This window comes from Eriocheir sinensis, chromosome 51 (assembly GCF_024679095.1).
Source record: "Eriocheir sinensis breed Jianghai 21 chromosome 51, ASM2467909v1, whole genome shotgun sequence".
Lineage (NCBI taxonomy): Eukaryota > Metazoa > Arthropoda > Malacostraca > Decapoda > Varunidae > Eriocheir > Eriocheir sinensis.
The window spans coordinates 5,423,362-5,441,067 of record NC_066559.1 but is presented as its reverse complement, the minus strand read 5'-3'; the positions used below and the strand labels follow the sequence as shown (position 1 = coordinate 5,441,067).

Below are 17,706 nucleotides of genomic sequence, written 5' to 3'. Positions count from 1 at the left end.
GGAGGGAAGAAGGGAGACGAAGGGATGAGGGGGGAAGGAGAGCGAAAAGGGGATGAGGAGGGGAGGGGGCATCCATCATGTCGGGTAATTGAAGGTGTGTGTCTGAGGAGGCGCCGAGAGGGTGAAGGAGGGCGAGGGAAAAAAATGAGATAGAAGAGAAGGAGAAGAGGAATGGAACGACAAGGTTTTTTTTAATGAAGAAAAGGAAAATGAAAAAAAGAATATGAGTAATAGATAATTGAAGGTGTGTGTCTGAGGAGGCGCCGAGAGGGTGAAGGAGGGCGAGGGAAAAAAAAATGAGATAGAAGAGAAGGAGAAGAGGAATGGAACGACAAGGTTTTTTTTAATGAAGAAAAGGAAAATGAATAAGAGAAGGAAAATGAAAAAAAATAATATGAGTAATAGATAATTGAAGGTGTGTCTGAGGAGGCGCCGAGAGGGTGAAGGAGGGCGAGGGAAAAAAATGAGAGCTAGAAGAGAAGGAGAAGAGGAATGGAACGACAAGTTTTTTTTTAATGAAGAAAATTAAAATGAATAGGAGAAGGAAAATGAAAAAGAATATGAGTAAGAGAAGGATAAAGCACAGGAAGAGGAGGGAAATGGAAGGAATAAAATAGATTAGGATAGAAATAATGGATGTCCTAGAAAAGTTTAAAATAGATAACTCATTCCAGAAATAAAGGATAAAAAGCGTGAAAATGTCTGACAAAATTATTATTAAAAAGGTTGACTGCGTGAGTAAACAAGGGTGAAGGGACACACACACACACACACACACACACACACACACACACACACACACACACACACACACACACACGAGTAGACAAACAATCTGACGGTCTTTTAATTCCTTTGTTTTCGTGTTTTCGAGTATTATCATGAACTCATAAGTGAGAGAGAGAGAGAGAGAGAGAGAGAGAGAGAGAGAGAGAGAGAGAGAGAGAGAGAGAGAGAGAGAGAGAGAGAGAGAGAGAGAGAGAGAGAGAGAGAGAGAGAGAGAGAGAGAGCTGGCCACTGCCTACTGTCAGCTGGAGATGGCGGGAGGGATGAAGCAAAGAGGTAGGGAGGGAAGAAGGCAGGAAAAGGGAAAAGGTATAGAGGGAGGAAAGAGGTTCGGAAACGATGAGGAAAAGGAAGCAAAAGAGAGGATAAGAAAAAAGGGGATGAAAAAGGGAAAGAAGACAATGAGGAAAGAAAGGAAGGAAACAGGAAAGAAAGTATACTGGGAGAAATGGAAAGAGGAAGAAAACAACGAGGAAGGGAAGAAGACGATGATGGAGGAAAGGAAAGAAGGAAGAAGACGATGAGTAAGAGGAGGAAAGAAGGAAGGTATATAGGTAGGGAAGGAAAAAGGGAAAAAGACATTGAGGGAGGGAAGGATAAAGAGGGAACAAGACAACGATTGAGGAAAAGAAAAAGGGAAAGTGAAAAAAAGAAAATGATTGAGGGAGAGAACGGAAGAAAACAATGAAGGAGGGAGAGGGAGAAAGGAAAGAAGGTATACAGTGAATGAAGGAGAGGCGAGATAGGGGAGAAAGAGAGAAAGGGAGGAAGGACAAAAAGAAAGGAAATGAAAGAGAATGAGAGAAAATAATGTAGTTCGCAAGAGTTGAAAGAGAAAGGAAAAAGGTGACAAAAGAAGGGTATAGGATATATAAGGAGAGCAGAAAGGAAACATGTGTGGAGTAAGGAATGGGGGATAGAGGAGTGAGGGAAGGATAAAGAGAGCAGGAGGAGGAGAGGGAGGCAAGAAAGGACGATAAAGAAAATTGGTGAATTGAAATGATAATAAAAATCGGAGCAGGTAAATGTGTTTGGATTTTTTTTTTAAGATTCTCTTCCTTTGACTCCTTTCCTTCCTTGGCTCTTCTCCCCTTCCATCCTCTCTTCTCATCCCCTCCCCTCCTCTCGCTTTCTTTCCCCTCTATTCCCTTCCCTTCCTTTCCCTTTCCACCACACAGCTGTCAATCCCTACCCTTTTCTTCCTTGCCTCCTCTCTCTTTCTTTCTTCCCTTAGGCCTCCCTTTCCCTCCACATCCTCTTCCTCCTCTCCCCTCCCACGCGGAAGACATCAGGTGAGGGGCGGGTCATTTCTTAATTAGCTCGTTACCTGAAGGACAAAAAAAATAATTCACCCTTCCTCACCTTTCATCCCTTCGATCGGCTTTTGTCGCTTCTTCCTTTCAGTTCCTCCCTCCCTCCTTTCCCTCTCCCTCCTCCTCCTCCTCCCTCTTACCGGTTCTTGCCTCCATTCCCTTTCCCGTCCTTTCTTCCGCTCCTCTTCCCTTTGACGTTTATTCATTATTATTTTTCCCTTTGTTTATTTTTTTCTCATGTATGAATACCCGCACTGCTACACCTACTGCTACTGTTGTTATTATCACTACTACTACTACTACTACTACTACTACTACTACTACTACTACTACTACTACTACTACTACTATTACTACTACTATTAATACATGTTATGAGTTACGTTTTTCCATTAGTTTTTTGCTTTCCTTACATTTGAGAGAGAGAGAGAGAGAGAGAGAGAGAGAGAGAGAGAGAGAGAGAGAGAGAGAGAGAGAGAGAGAGAGAGAGAGAGAGAGAGAGAGAGAGAGAGAGAGAGAGAGAGAGAGAGAGAGAGAGAGAGAGAGAGAGAGAGAGAGAGAGAGAGAGAGAGAGAGAGAGAGAAAGTGACAGAGGATGGGCGGTGCATCACTCTTACTGAAATTTAGTCCCTCTCACTTTCGAGGGAGTCTCCTCTCACTCCTGACGTCTGGGAGTGCATAAATCTTCCTCCTCCTCCTCCTTCTCTGCCTCCTCCTCCTCCTCCTCCTCCTCCTTCTAGTTCTGCACCGTCCCTTTCTCTTCTTCCTGCTCCTTTTCTTCTCACAAATCTTCGCAGTCAGTTCCTGTCCTCACCCACCCCCCTCTCTCTCTCTCTCTCTCTCTCATATGTTACTCTGTCTTTATTTCTCTCCCTTCTTTTTTTCCTCTCCTTTCCTTCCTTTATTAATATTTTTGCTCCTCTATGTTCTTTTTTCTTTATTTTGTCTTTCTCTTAAAATCTTGTAGACATTTTCACCTTCAACTTATCCTTTTCCCTTTTTTTTATTTTGGCATTTTCCCTTCAGAATCTATTCGACGTTCACACCTCTATTTCTTTTTCCTTTTGTGTTTTATGTTTTCCCCCCACAGTCTAGTCCACCTTCCAACCCAGAATTATTTTTTTTTATCTTTATTTACAGTTTCCTTCGCACACAAGCTTTATTCCACATATTTTGCACACAGATTTTCTCATTTCCTTCAGTCAAAACATTTCCCCTTCTATTTGTCCTAATCCACCCACAGCCCTTTATTTCCCTCATTAAGAAAGCAGTCAACCAATCAGACGGCTCCTTGCACCCACATCTACCTCACACACTCTCATACACGCACTTACAACCCATCTATTTCTCTCGTCAAAGCCTCATCCTACTGGAACCCTTTTATTCCTTCACCAAATACACACAGACACACACACTCAACACCCCCCCCTAACACACACACACACACACACACTCAAAACATGCCCAAACAAAACCCTTGAACTTGGGACACCTTTCCAAAATAAACTCAGCAAAACTAAAAACACTCGAGCCTTTTAAGTCGACGATTGACAGGGATTCTTCGGGCTTCAGGAGCAGATGGAGGGAGAGGAGGAGGAGGAGGAGGAGGAGGAGAGGGACACGCAGCACTCCTAGTCACCTTCCATCGACATAGCCTTGCTGTCTGAAGGAAGAGTTAAGAGGAAAAAAAGTGGAGGATGTGTGTTAGGCGTGAAGTGGGCGGTTGTGTTTTCAAAGGGAGATAATTAAGATGCATTTATGGGCACACGTGTGAGGAGTGACCTCCGTGTTTGTTATTTGGAGTGTAGTGTTGGAGAAGGAACGACTGAAGGAAGTTACTAGGAAAAGGAGTCTAGTGGTGCAGGGCTTGTCTTAGGTGTGAAAAGAAGGATTTGATTGTTTATTTAGATGATGAGAACGGGAAGGGGTGAGGAAGAAGGGGGTGTTAGCAAAAAGGAAAAATGTAGGTGGAAAAAAGTACAAAGACAGACTCACACCACTATAAAAAACATCACCATAAAAACAACAACAAAAACAACGCCTCTTCCCTACCTCTTTTCTTTCCTTCCTCTTCTTTCCTCCTCCTCTCCAATCCCTCTTCTTTTCTCTTCCTCTTCCCTCCCTCTTCTTTCCTCCTCCTCTCCAATCCCTCTTCTTTTCTCTTCCTCTTCCCTCCCTCCTCCTCTTCCCTCCCCCTTCGTTCCTCCTCCTCTTACCTCCCTCTTCTTTCCTCCTCTTTTTTCCTCCCTCATATCTTCTTTCCTCCCTCTCGTCTTGTTCTTTCTCCCCCCCTCTCCTCCTTCTCCCCTCCCCCCCAAAAAAAATATAGCATGACATAATCAGAGAAATATTGAAGTCCCCCCAACACAGAAGCCCCTGACGAGTATAATATTGGCTGCGTAAAAGGTTTGTTGGCACCCCACCACTTCTGTACCTTCCCCTTCCATCACGCCCCTTCCTCTTTCCATCATTCTTTTTATCTAGTCTTCTTCTCCCTCCTCTTCCCATCATTCCCCCTTATTTCCTCTTTCTTTTCACTTCTTTTCCTTACTACCTTCTCAGCTAATCTTTTTCCCTTATCGTCCATCTTCCCTTTTTATTTATTTTCTTCCTACTTCTTTTCTTTATTGTCTCGTCAGTCCTTTTTTCTTTTTCCCGCCATTTTCTCTCTTTCTCCTGTTCCTCTTTCCTCCTTTCCTTTTCCTCCCATCATTCCTTTTACTTCCCGTTCTTCCTTTCTCCTTTCCTACCTTCTTGACCCTGTTTCCTCTTTCCTTTCCTTTATTCTTCCATCTTTCCTTCTTTTCCTTCTTTTTCCATAATTTTCCTCCCTTCCTCCCATCAGTCTGTTGAATTTTCTCATTTTTATTTATTTTTTCGTCCCTTTATTTTCTTTCGTTTTCCTTTCTTCATCCCCCCTTCCTCCTCCTCCTCCTCCTCCTCCTCCTCCTCCTCTTCCTCTTATCACCCCTCCTCCTCTCCCTCTCTCCTCTCTGACCCCTTTAACCAATCCTATAATTCTCTCTCTCTCTCTCTCTCTCTCTCTCTCTCTCTCTCTCTCTCGTCGGTTTAATTAATTGCTCGTTATTGGTCAGCGATTAATTGTTTGTTTGTTTGTTTGTTTGTAATTGGTCAGGGATGTGTTTCGCATTTCAATTTCATGCTAACAACTTGAGCTCATTTGCACTCCCATTGTTTATTTATTTTTATTTATTTTACTTCTCTATGTATGTATAATTGGGTGGAATCATAATTATTTTTAGGGGTTTTCATGGTTTCTCTTTTATATTTACAAATCATGGTTTCTCTTGTTCTCTTGTTTAATTATGTTCTTTATCATTTATGTTTATTGCCTCTTCCTTCTTTATTCACTTATTGCAGGTGTTATTTTCTTCCTCCCTTTCCATCACCCCATTTCTCTCTTTCCTCCATCATTCTCCTTTATGTTCCTTTCCTCACTTATTTTCCTTCTTATCCGTCTTTTGTTACTTATTTCTCCCATTCATCAATATTCCCTTTTTCTTATTTGCCTTTTCTTCTTAATGCTTCTTTTCCTGGTTATTTCTTTTCTTCCTACTTCTTTTCTTTCTTACCTCGTCAGTCCATTTCTCTTTTTCCCCGCCATTTTTTCTCTTTCTCCTGTTCATCTTTCTTCCTTTCCTTTTCCTCCCATCATTCCTTTTACTTCTCGATCTTCCTTTTTCCTTTCCTACCTTCTTGACCCTGTTTCCTCTTTCCTTTCCTCTATTCTTCCATCTTTCCTTCTTTTCCTTCTTCTTCCATAATTTTCTTCCCTTCCTTCCCCATCAGTCTGTTGAATTTTCTCCTTTTTATCTATTTTTTCGTCCCCTAATTTTCTTTCCTTTTCCTTTCTTCATCCCCCCTTCCTCCTCCTCCTCCTCTTCTCTTCTCTCATCACTCTGTAGGAATTTGTGTCATGTTGCTGTTTTTGATTTTGGTGTGTGATTCATTTTGGTATATATGTTTCTTTTGCCTATTGTCGTCGTTGTTATATTTATTGTTTACCTTAATTATCTTTGTTTGATGTTATTGTCTTGGTTGGGTTATGCTTTTGTTCTTTATCTTATGTTTTTGGTTATCTTTGTTGATGTTGTTGTGTTTGTTATTGTTGTTTTGGGCGCACTGTCGTTATGTCACGTGGTTGTATCGGTGCAAGAGAGAGAGAGAGAGAGAGAGAGAGAGAGAGAGAGAGAGAGAGAGAGAGAGAGAGGACGTCGTTAGTCTCCAAACAACAGTGTATTAACGGTGTTTTGTGCGGGGCCGATGACACGTCCATATTTGTGTGTGTGTGTGTGGGTGTGGGGGGGGGGGGAGGAGGAGGAGGAGGAAGGAAGGGGGAGGAGGAAAATTAAGAAACAAAATAATAGCGAGAAAAAGAGGGGGAGGATGTATGTGAACGTGTCAAAAAAAAGTGAAGAAGAACGCAGGAAAAGAATCAGAGGAAGAAAATGAAGCAATTGTACGAAATATGTAAAGGTTAAAAGTGTAAATTATGTGAAGGTTAGAGAAAGGAAGAGAGGAAATGAGAAAAGATATGAAAGTTAGAGAGAATAAGAAAGAAAGAAAATGAAGACTTGAAAGAACAGTTCATTGCAGTCTTTCATCTCACGACAGTTATCCGTTCACTCACTCTCACTTTCACTCACTCACTCACTCACTCACTCATTCACCCACCCACTCACTCACTCACTCACTCACTCATTCACCCACCCATTCACTCACCCACTCACTCACTCACTCATTCACTCTCATTCACTAACTCACTCCCTCACTCATTTTCTCTCCCCGTTTTCTTTCATTTTTTTTCTTACAAGTCTTCCCTATCTGTCCCTCTCTCCCTCCCTGCCTTCAGAACCAGCTGCCGCACCCTCCTCCTCCTCCTCCTCCTCCTCCTCCTCCTCTTATCGCCTTATCACCCTAACACGAGAAGTCTTTTCGTGCTCAATTGGATCAAAAGGAAAATATCGTAGTCCTTCCTCCTCCTCCTCCTCCTCCTCCTCCTCCTCCTCCTCCTCTTCGAGTCCTTCCGCTTCTCTTTTTTTCGCTCCTTCATTGGTCCTTTTCTTCTTTTATTCCTTCGTTTCCTTCCCGTTCTTCTTCCTCTCTCCTACTTCCGTTCCTTTTCTCTGTCTCTCTCTTTCTCTCTTCCCCCGGTTCCTTTTTGCACTTTTCCTTTGCTAAGCTTCCCGTCCTCCTCCTCCTCCTCCTCCTCCTCCTCCTCCTCCGTTTTCGCCTCTTTCGTAATGGCTTCTTTTACTTCCCTCTTCTCTTGCTGTCATTCTTCTCTCTCCCTTCCACTCGTTCTTTCCTCCTTGTCTCTCTCTCTCTTCCCTTCTTTCTCCTTGTTTCACTTTCGTATTCTTTTTAATTTTTACTTTATTACGTTATTTCTCTCTCTCTCTCTCTCTCTCTCTCTACAGAGAGAGAGAGAGAGAGAGAGAGAGAGAGAGAGAGAGAGAGAGAGAGAGAGAGAGAGAGAGAGAGAGAGAGAGAGAGAGAGAGAGAGAGAGAGAGAGAGATTGCTTTGAAAGATCCCCTGTGTGTTGATCCACTTTCTGTATCCCTGAGAGAGAGAGAGAGAGAGAGAGAGAGAGAGAGAGAGAGAGAGAGAGAGAGAGAGAGAGAGAGAGAGAGAGAGAGAGAGAGAAACCGGAACCTTCTCCTCTCCCCCTCTACTCCCCCCTTCCCTCCCCCTACCTCCTCACCCCCCTCATCCCCCTCACCCCCTCGAAACAGTGATTGTGAGAGGCTGACGCAGAGCAGGTCCCTCGGGAGAGTTTGGTAGCGGGGGGCGAGGGGGGCTAGGGGGGAAGGGGGAGGACTGGAGGGGGGCAAGTGATCCAGGGGCTTTCTGCATCTCAAAGGCCAAGTTTAGTCGCCCTCTCGTGGCCGCGGGACGCACGCCTTAGTAGCCCAACCCGCCCAATCACATTTACCTGGCCTGTGTGGAGTGTGTGTGTGTGAGGGGCGGGAGGAAGGGAGGAAGGACGGGAAGGAGATTGATGGAAAGGTGAGACGGTGATAGAAAGGGAGAGAGAAAGGAAGGAAGGATGGACGAAAGAAAAGTAAGAAAGTAGGAATAAAAGAAAGGATGTAAGAGAGGAAAGAAGGAAGAAGGAAAGGACAGGAAGACGGAAAGGAGGGAAGAAGGGAAGGAATGAAGGAATGAAGGATGATAAAGAAAGAAAAGGAAAGGAAAGAAGGAAGGAAGAAAGGAACAAAGAAGGAGGAAAAGGACAGAAGGAAAGGTAGGGTTGCAGAGAGAGAGAGAGAGAGAGAGAGAGAGAGAGAGAGAGAGAGAGAGAGAGAGAGAGAGAGAGAGAGAGAGAGAGAGAGAGAGACCTATCAATCTGAGAGGACCTGTGTAAGGAAGAACAGTGAAAAATGGAGGCATTACTTCTCCAACCGCGCCGCGCTTTGGAGAGAAAAGTAGCGAAGAGGGAGGGAGAGAGGAGGGGAGAGAGGAGAGAGGGGGAATAAGATTAACAGGTAGAAGGTAAAGATGGCGTAGGAGATATGGAGGGAGAGGAGGAGAGGAAGAAAGGTAAGGAGAAAGAGGGAGGAATCGGAAGAAAGGAAAACAAGTTAAAAGAGAGAATGAAGGTGAAGGAGAGAGATAGTGGGAGGGAAGGAGGGAGGGAAGGAGGGGGAAAGGAGGAAGGGATTATAACTGGAAGGAATGTAAGAACGAGAGAGAGGAATGAATCGGAAAAGGAAAAAGATTGAGAAAGGGAAGGAAAGTGAAGGAGAGAGAGAGTTGGAGGGAGGGAGAGAAGGAGGGGGAAAGGAGTTAGGGAGTGTAAGTGGAAGGAAGGTAAGAAGGAGAGAGAGGAAAGAATCGGAAAAGAAAAAAAGTTGAGAAAGGGAAGGAGAGTGAAGGAGAGAGAGTGGGAGGGAGGGAGGGAAGGAGGGAGGAAGAGGAGAAGTAAAACATTGGATCAAGAGAGGCACGGATTGAGTATGCTTGTCGTTGTGGGCGGGGAAGGAAGAGGAATGGAGGGAGGGAGGAGGAGGAGGAGAAGAGGGAATAAAAGGAGAGGAGGAAGGAATGGCGGCATAAAAGGAGGTAAACCGTTGAGAGAGGAAAGAGAGAGGTAAAGTTTCATGTGGCGGAGAGAGAGGAAAGGAAAACAGATGGAAGTGGAGAGAGAGAGAGAGAGAGAGAGAGAGAGAGAGAGAGAGAGAGAGAGAGAGAGAGAGAGAGAGAGAGAGAGAGAGAGAGAGAGAGAGATACATACATACATACATACACATATACATACATACAGACAGACAGACAGACAGACAGACAGACAGACAGACAGACGGACAGAGGAAAATCTTAGTGTGTAAATGACAAAATTAATAGAGAAAAGCATCACATTTTTCGATAAAGAACATAAGAAAGAAAAGGAGTAAAAATAAAAACCTAAAAGAAGATGAGAAAAGAGGAAAAAAAGAGCAATTAAAGGAAAGATAGTAAAGGAAAAAGAGAGGAACTTAAAGTGATTTCGGGATGGAAGGAAAAAAGGAAGGGGAGAAGAAGTAAAGGAAGAAGGGTAAATGGCTAAAACAGAGGAGGAGAGGGAACGCAAGGGGCGGAGGGAAAAGAGTGGAGATAAAGTGGAAGAGGGAAGGAGAGGATGGAGACATTAATACGAGGGAGGAGAGGGGAGGAACAGGAAGGCGAGGAAGGAAGGAGACGAGAGGAGAAGAGGAAAGAAAGAATGGAGTAAAGGGAGTGATTGGAAAGGAACAAGAGAGAGAGAGAGAGAGAGAGAGAGAGAGAGAGAGAGAGAGAGAGAGAGAGAGAGAGAGAGAGAGAGAGAGAGAGAGAGAGAGAGAGAGAGAGAGAGAGAGAATAATGGAAGGAGTAAAAGAACCGCAGAGAACCATGAGTGTTAGAAGAGGAAAAGTTAGTGGAGAGAAGTAGAGAATGGAGAAGAGGAGGAGGAGGAGGAAATTGGAGAGAAGGAAGAGGAGGAAGAGGAAGAGGAAGAGGAGAAGTAGGTCACGAGGTCATTAGGGAGAGGGTTTTGGACACCAGTCTCGAGATTGTCCTTAGAGAAGACTTGGATGGAGGTCATTTCTCTCTCTCTCTCTCTCTCTCTCTCTCTCTCTCTCTCTCTCTCTCTCTCTCTCTCTCTCTCTCTCTCTCTCTCTCTCTCTCTCTCTCTCTCTCTCTCTCTCTCTCTCTTATGCAATTCTACCTTTCCTTTTGTCCTCTCTTCCTTCTTTCCTTCTTCCTCCCTTCATTTCTTTTCTTATTTTCTTTCCCTCCTTCCTTCCTGTCTTGTAATTCCTTCTTTCTTTTTTCCTTCGTTCCTTTGTTCATTCGTTCATTTCTTCATTCGTTCTTTTGTTCTCTCCTTCCTTCCTTCCTTCCTTCCTTTCTCCTTTCATTCTTTCCTTCCTTCCTTCCGTCCTCTCTTTAATTCCTTCTTTCTTCATTCGTTCCTTCCTTCAATCTTTCCCTCCTTTTCATTCCCCGTTCCTCTCTGCCTTCATCCTTTCCTTCCTCCTTACCTCTTTTTTCCCTCCCCTTCCCCCGCCCCAGCCCACCTTTCCCCACCTCCCTACCTACCTGTTGGAGGTCGACGTCTGGGAGCCGTAAAGAGGCGTCCCACCTGTAATCAGTGACTGCACCTGGCCCCATCAAGACCCTTTTTCCCGCGGCATGTTTACCTGGAAAATAACACACCTTTAGTCTGTCTGTCCCGCCTCGTCCTTGTTTTTATTGCTGCTGGTGGTGATGGTGGTAGTGGTGGTGGTGGTGATAGTGGTGATGGTGGTTTGGCAGTGGTGTAAATGGTGGTGGTGGGGTGGTTGTGGTGATGGTGATGGGTATTTTGTTGTTGTTGGTGATGGCGGTGATGGAAAAGGAGTAGGATGGGGGTTGTGATGGTGACTGTGGTGGTGGTGATGTTTGATTTGTAGTCGTATTAATAGAGTTGGTGGTGATGGTGGTGGTAGTGGTAACAGTTGTGGTTGTGGTTGGGTTATGGTGGTGATAGTGGTAATGATGAGGACGTTGTTAATTATTCTTTGTCGTATATTTATTCTGTTTACCTTTCCCTTTTTTTACTATAGTTAATGTAAATGCTGTTTGTACACATTTTTTTTCAATCCTGCTTTTAATAGTGGAGCACGCCACTTTCATATATAAAATGCATATTACGTGTTCATCAAAAAGACAGCATATAATGGGCCTCATTCTGCTCTTGCTAAATTCAGTATGATGTGTAAATGTTTTGTCATCATTGTGGATATTTTTTTATTTTTTATATAAACTTCTTCTTTTTCTTTTTATTCTTGGTCCACTTCAAATACCTAAACGTTTTTTTTCTTTTTTTATACTTCGATGCAGTCTCATACAAATTGTCCATTACAACACATTCTTTCATTTATCCTTTTTTTTCTCGCTACCTTGAGGAGTTAAACGAATATCTAACAGAATTTCTACTCAATTTTTCCACTTAACGAATGTATTTTATGACGTGGCTGAAGATTTAAGTTTTCTATTGTATATTCGCTTTAACTCACAACACTCTTATGAGACGCACTTGAATAAACCTTGACTTAAATCCCTCAAACCGAAGTGGCATAACGAACTCTGATTCTCGCAACACGGAATCAGTGAGTGCTTATTGCCTTTTCGTTTGAACGCAGTGAACACAGGCTGGTGGATCGTCGTGTAGCGAACCATTGTACTCTGAACGGTCCCAGTGAACAAGACAAATTAAACGTACCAGCGAAACGTACTAACCTAATACCGGTCCAGCACGCGTAAGGAACCGTCCAGTGAAGCGTATCCTGTCTAATCTCTCTTCCTGGTACCGCTTCCATTCCCTATTTCCGTGCATGTTTCGTCAGCCCTTACCTTCTCTTCCCTCGCTCTCTTCCCCTTCCCCTTCCCAGCACACAGCTATCCATAACCTTCCCTCTCTTTTCCTCCTCTACTCATCCCATTCCCTTCCATTCCCATCTTTCCATCCCTTCTCCCTAACCATCATTTTTTTAACTTTTACCGTATCATCTCATCCCAGCACACATTTTGTCACCCTTCCCTTCATTCCCCTTTTCCATCCCAACCCCATCCCATTAAACAATCAGTCCTTTCATTCCTTTCCTTTCTTCCCCATCAAAGCACACAATTACAATCACTTCCTTCCTTTCCTCACCTTTCCCATCGACTTTCTACCTTTCCCATCCCTTTCATCCTAGCACATTTTTGGCAGCCCTCACTCCCCTTTCCCTATCCCTCCCCATCTCATTACACAGTTAGTTTGCCCTTCTCTTACCCATCCCAGTATACAATCAGTTCCTTCCATACCTTCCTCCTTTCTCATCAAACTTTTACTTTTCCCTCATCCCCTTCCTTCCTAGTACACATTTCGGCAATTCTTCCCTTCACCCCACTCTCCCATTCCTCCCCATCCCATTACACAGTTAGTTAGCCCTTCCATTCCCTTCCTCCCCCGCGGCATCGCATCGTTGGCTTTCCTAATCCCGGTGCGCAGTTTGCCAGCCATCCCATCCCTTCCTCCTCTCCCTCATCGCACAGTGAAGGGCGGAAGGTGCACAGCCACACACAGCTGCCTGCCTGCGTGCCCATTGTGCCGCCTTACGTTGGCTCTGCGCCCTCTCTTCCGCTCCATTACCTCATCGCCTCTGTACCTGCCTCACTGATTGCATGTCCGCGCTCGCCAGGCCGTAGCCGCGGATTTCCCTCCCACTCCCTCTACCTCCTCCGTCGTCTCCGCCTCCCACGCACCCTCCGGCAGCGCGACTATTCCCGGAGTGTAGTGTTGATTATGTTTGTGTCGCCTTGCCTGCCTACCTGGTACTGCCTCCCCCGCTGATTACTCTATTTTTGATGTTTTGTGCCACCTTGCTTGCTAACTTACCTGCGATTGCTCTTTGATGTTATGTTTGTGTGACTTCCTTTGTGTTTTTGTTATTTTAAAGATGTTTGACGCTGTTACTCACACGGAAGATTTAGTTTATCCATCATTTATTTTATTATTATTAACTCAGTAGTGTTTGCAGCTTGTTTAAGATGCCTTGGTGTATACATTTTTGGGGTTAGGTTTTTGTCATCTGATTTTAGTTACATTGAAATTCGTCGACTCTCTCTTAGCCAACATGAGAACAAAATGTGCCAGCTTATATTATAGTATGTTTAAAACTTACGTACGTATTACAGTTTTCACTATCCACGCTCAAATTAAAAAATAACGTTAAACGCCGAATGCATATTACCATTACCATTTGTTGTTTTTTTGTTTATTACCGCCGGCGTCGTGTTGAGCAAACAGCAGCAGAATAATGTCTTGTCTCGGGGGCGGGATGACGGATGCGCTGCGAGACGGACGTGAAGAGCAGACGGGAAAAAAAAAGCGAGAGTGAGTGTGAAGGAGAGAGAGAGGAGATTTTACTTGCCAGGCCATTAGGTACTGGTGTGGGGGGGGGGTGTGTGGTATGTGTGTGTGTGTGTGGTGAGGGGGGGAGGGGGGAGGGGTGCGTATGCATGTTCGTGTCGGTGGATGGATATGGCTGTCTGGGTGGATGGGTGCCGGTGTGTGAGTGGATGTGTGGATGAGGCGGTCGATATTTAGCTTTTCTTTACAACAATGGAAGCAACTCAAGGACAACAAAAACATGAATAAAAAAAGCCTGCTGTGTGGGTGGATGTAGGTGGGTGTTTCACTGACAACAAAGGAGGCAGCTGAAGGGTGAAACAGAAAGATAAAAAAAAAAAAAAAAAAAAAAGCCTGCGATAATCCCGCCCCTGCAAATAGACGACGGGAGAAGATTCGAAAAATCAGAGGGTCAATGAGTGCGGGGGTGTTTCATTGACAGCAAAGGAGGCAACTGAATGGTGGAACAGAAAGACACAAAAAAAGCACTCTTTAACGCTGCTTCTGCAAATAGAGGACAGAAGGAGATTCGGAATAAGAGAAAGGTCAGATTCAGTTGGAGAGGATGCGTGTGGGAGCATGTGTGAGGGGGTGGAGGAAGGGAGTGTGATGGAGTGTGGAGGGGGGAGGGGTGCGTTTGGGAGTCTTTGGGGGAAAGGGAGCGTGTTGGAGTGTGTGTGTAAGGGGGAAGGGGAGAGGGGAGGAAAGTAGTGATATATTGCACGGAAGGGCTTACTGACGCTTCTGCATTCCGCTTTTCGAGTCAGCACGCGTTGACGAAGCAAATGTCGATGTGGGGTGAAATAAAAAGGAAAATAAAGAAACATGAACTGTTCACTATCGCTAACCACTCCTCCCCGTCAAAGGTAGGCGTAGAAAAAGTGAAGTTGTCAATTGTTAGGAAATGAAGAGAAACTACCGGTGTTGACCTCTGAAATTTCTTTATAAAGCCACGTTAGAAGGAGTAAATAAAAACTAGTCTTTCAGTAAATAAAGAAATGTAGAATTTATGATCATAGGTCAGAGCCGTGAAGCGAGAGATTTTTATAAGGGAGTACTATTGATATGACATGGTGAAGTGAGCAGCGACAACCATGAGAGAGAGAGAGAGAGAGAGAGAGAGAGAGAGAGAATTGTAAAGAGATGTTGATGGGAGGTTACGCGTGCTCTAAAGACAAGGATGCTGGGACAATGCTCTCTCTCTCTCTCTCTCTCTCTCTCTCTCTCTCAGAAGCAATTAAAGGGAGGCCTAAGTAATACAAAGCCCGCGTAAGCTTGAGGATGACAGACAGAATGAGTTAACTGGAACCCTTAAGAACGTCAGCTATCACGGGAAACAAAAGAAAATGGCACGTAGCTCGTCACCCAACCAGAAATAATAAGTTCAGTAGGAGAAAAGTATTACATTAATCTGGCTAAGAGTTATTAAAAGTCAGGTAAAAGTGAGTCAGATGTGCTTCGTTGACGAGAATTGGTAAAACAAAACGGAACACCAAAGCTCGAAGAAGCTGATTTCGCGTGTGAGATCTGAAATGACGAGTTAATGTTTTGAGTTAAAAACAGATCGATGATCAATCATAATAATGCAGAATAGGATTGCTGTGTGTTAGCGAACAATAGAAGGTAGTTGTTCAGAAGATTACGTCGCGAAAGAAAACTGAAATTGATTGTACAAAAAGAACACTAGAATCTTTATAATAAAGGTGGTTTCCCAAACAACGATTTGTGATAGATAGACTGTTGTGATCTCTAGATGTCTAAGGTAACTGGAAAAGGTTCACCGAAGCTCCTAAGAGGGACAACGAAAAATCAGATAAGAACCTTCCATGCAGAAGCCATACTGATGACCATAGATCAATTTGAAAATCTGTACATGGTTATGAAGCTTCCTGTAATGAATTCAAACGCTAACTAAACAAACAGTCTAAGCGGCAGGCCACGGCCTCTGGGAATGTGCGTGCCGTGCAGAGTTTTTGGAAGCAGGAGTTATTGCTAAATTACAGCACCAACGTAAGAGTCAGCAAGGTGGATAAATTAATTGTACCTAATCAAGCCGGGTAAGAACCAATTTCGCCCGAGGGAAAAAAAAAAGGAGGTTGATGAAAATTCTATCCGAGTTAATGAGTTATTTGATTAACCATTCAGGATTCTGGGAAGGATATAATAGTAAGTGTATTTATAAGCCTGCCTCATGCTGTTGTTGTTATTATTATTATTATTATTATTATTATTATTATTATTATTATTATTATTATTATTATTATTATTATTATTATTATTATTATTATTATTATTATTATTATTATTATTATTATTATTATTATTATTATTATTATTATTATTATTATTATTATTATTATTATTATTATTATTATTATTATTATTATTATAACACCTGCTGCTGTTGCTAATTCAACTACTACTACTACTACTACTACTACTACCACAACCTCTATCACCACCACATCCACTACTACTACTACTACTATTACCATTACCACTACTACAACTACTACCATTACCGCTACTACTACTACTACTACTACTACTACTACTACTACTACTACTATTACTACTACCACTACTACTACCACTACCACTACTACTACTACTACTACTACTCCCACCACCACCACCACCACCCCACCATTACTACTACTACTACTACTACTATTACTCCCATCACCACCACCACCACCACCACCACCACCGCTACAACTAGGCTACTACTTGTATTCCCAGTGCTTTTGTTATAGTTAATGCTGCTAACGATCTCTCTCTCTCTCTCTCTCTCTCTCTCTCTCTCTCTCTCTCTCTCTCTCTCTCTCCTTTTCTTTACTTTGTTTTCCTTTCCTTTCGTTTCCTTATCTTACTTACCTTCCATTTTCCCAGCAACACCTTTCTTTCTAAGCTTCCCCTCCGAGCATTCCTGTAACTGAGTCGCGTCTCTTTTCCTTTCCCCACACAGGAGCTCTTTCGCAATGACCAGCGGGTGACGCTCTCCCTCACGCACCTCACCGTCTCCGCCTCCGGCCTCTACCGCTGCGAGGTGATAGCGGAACACCCGAGCTTCAGGACCGAGGCAGCCAGAGCTACCATGGTCGTCTTGAGTGAGTACCGGAGGCGAGGCTGTTGGTGTTGTTTTCTTTTAGTTGTGCCTCTATGGGTGTGGATGGGGGTGGGTTCTTTACGTTTCTGTTCTCTTTTTTCAGTTTAGAGAGGGAAAGATAAAGGGAAGATAAAAGGAAGGTAGTAAACTGTTTTGTGAGAAATGGAAGGAGAAAGGGGAACGTGTGAAGTCGCCAGTAAAGGAAAGGAGAAAGGTGAAAATAAAAGGTAGATAGTTAGATTTTTGAAAAAGGGGAAGATGAAAGGTAGATAGTAAGTTTTGTGAGAAAGGTAAGGAAATATGCAATGATAAAATGTAGAAAATACGTATGACAAAAGGGAAGGGAAGGCAGCAAGGTGTATTATAGGCACTCATGCACTAACTACTCTTTTTGTGAATTAAAGTCTTCGGTGTTTACTTCCTGTGTTGAAATCTGTCTACTTTGTGTTCGTTGTTCAGTCTTTTAACGTTTGTTCCTCACATCGATTTTACTCTGTCAACCTATTCACACGTATCTCCTTTTTATATCCAACGCCTATATTGTCAAACTTTTTCGGGCGCAAACAACCACATTTGATAAGTCTTTCGTAGAGGTTCTGGGTATTTATTTCCATGGGTTGTAATATTAGCCTATTGATAGTTTGACGAGGCTTTTTTCTGCACCGTGAATGTAAAATACACTCACGACGAATCGATTGATCTTTTTGTGACATTGGGGAATATTTGTTTAAGCAGAGTATGTCTTAGAATACCGGCTGAAGTGTTGTTTTCTTGTAATTTTTGTTCAGTTTTCCTGTTTTGTGTGTGAAACGGAAAAAAAAGGTAGGTGAAAGGGAGAAAATGTGTATGAGAAATGGGAAATCTGCACGACGGACCATTTGGGAGATAGATGGATTGGGAGTGTAGGATGAAGAAGAAAAGAGGAGAGAGAAAAGCGTTATGGGGGAAAGGGGTAAAGATATGAGTGCCACTGGAGGGAAAATATGAAATTGAAACATGGAAGAGTGGGAAGAATCATGTCAAGTGAAAGAAGAAGTATCTGGAAGGGATGGAATAACAGAAAAAGAAATTAAAAGAG

At 43.4% G+C, this 17,706-nt stretch overlaps 1 protein-coding gene across 1 annotated transcript in view; it reads left to right on the top strand.

The window, feature by feature from the left end:
* The window catches only part of LOC126982416 (uncharacterized), a 38,546-nt gene extending 21,197 nt beyond the window's left edge, over positions 1 to 17,349 (top strand). Inside the window, exon 3 of the mRNA XM_050834463.1 lies at positions 16,488 to 17,349. Coding sequence (XP_050690420.1) covers positions 16,488 to 16,736 — 249 coding nt within the window. The 3' untranslated portion in view covers positions 16,737 to 17,349. The remainder of the gene's footprint in view (positions 1 to 16,487) is intronic.
* The last annotated feature ends 357 nt before the right edge of the window (positions 17,350 to 17,706 follow it).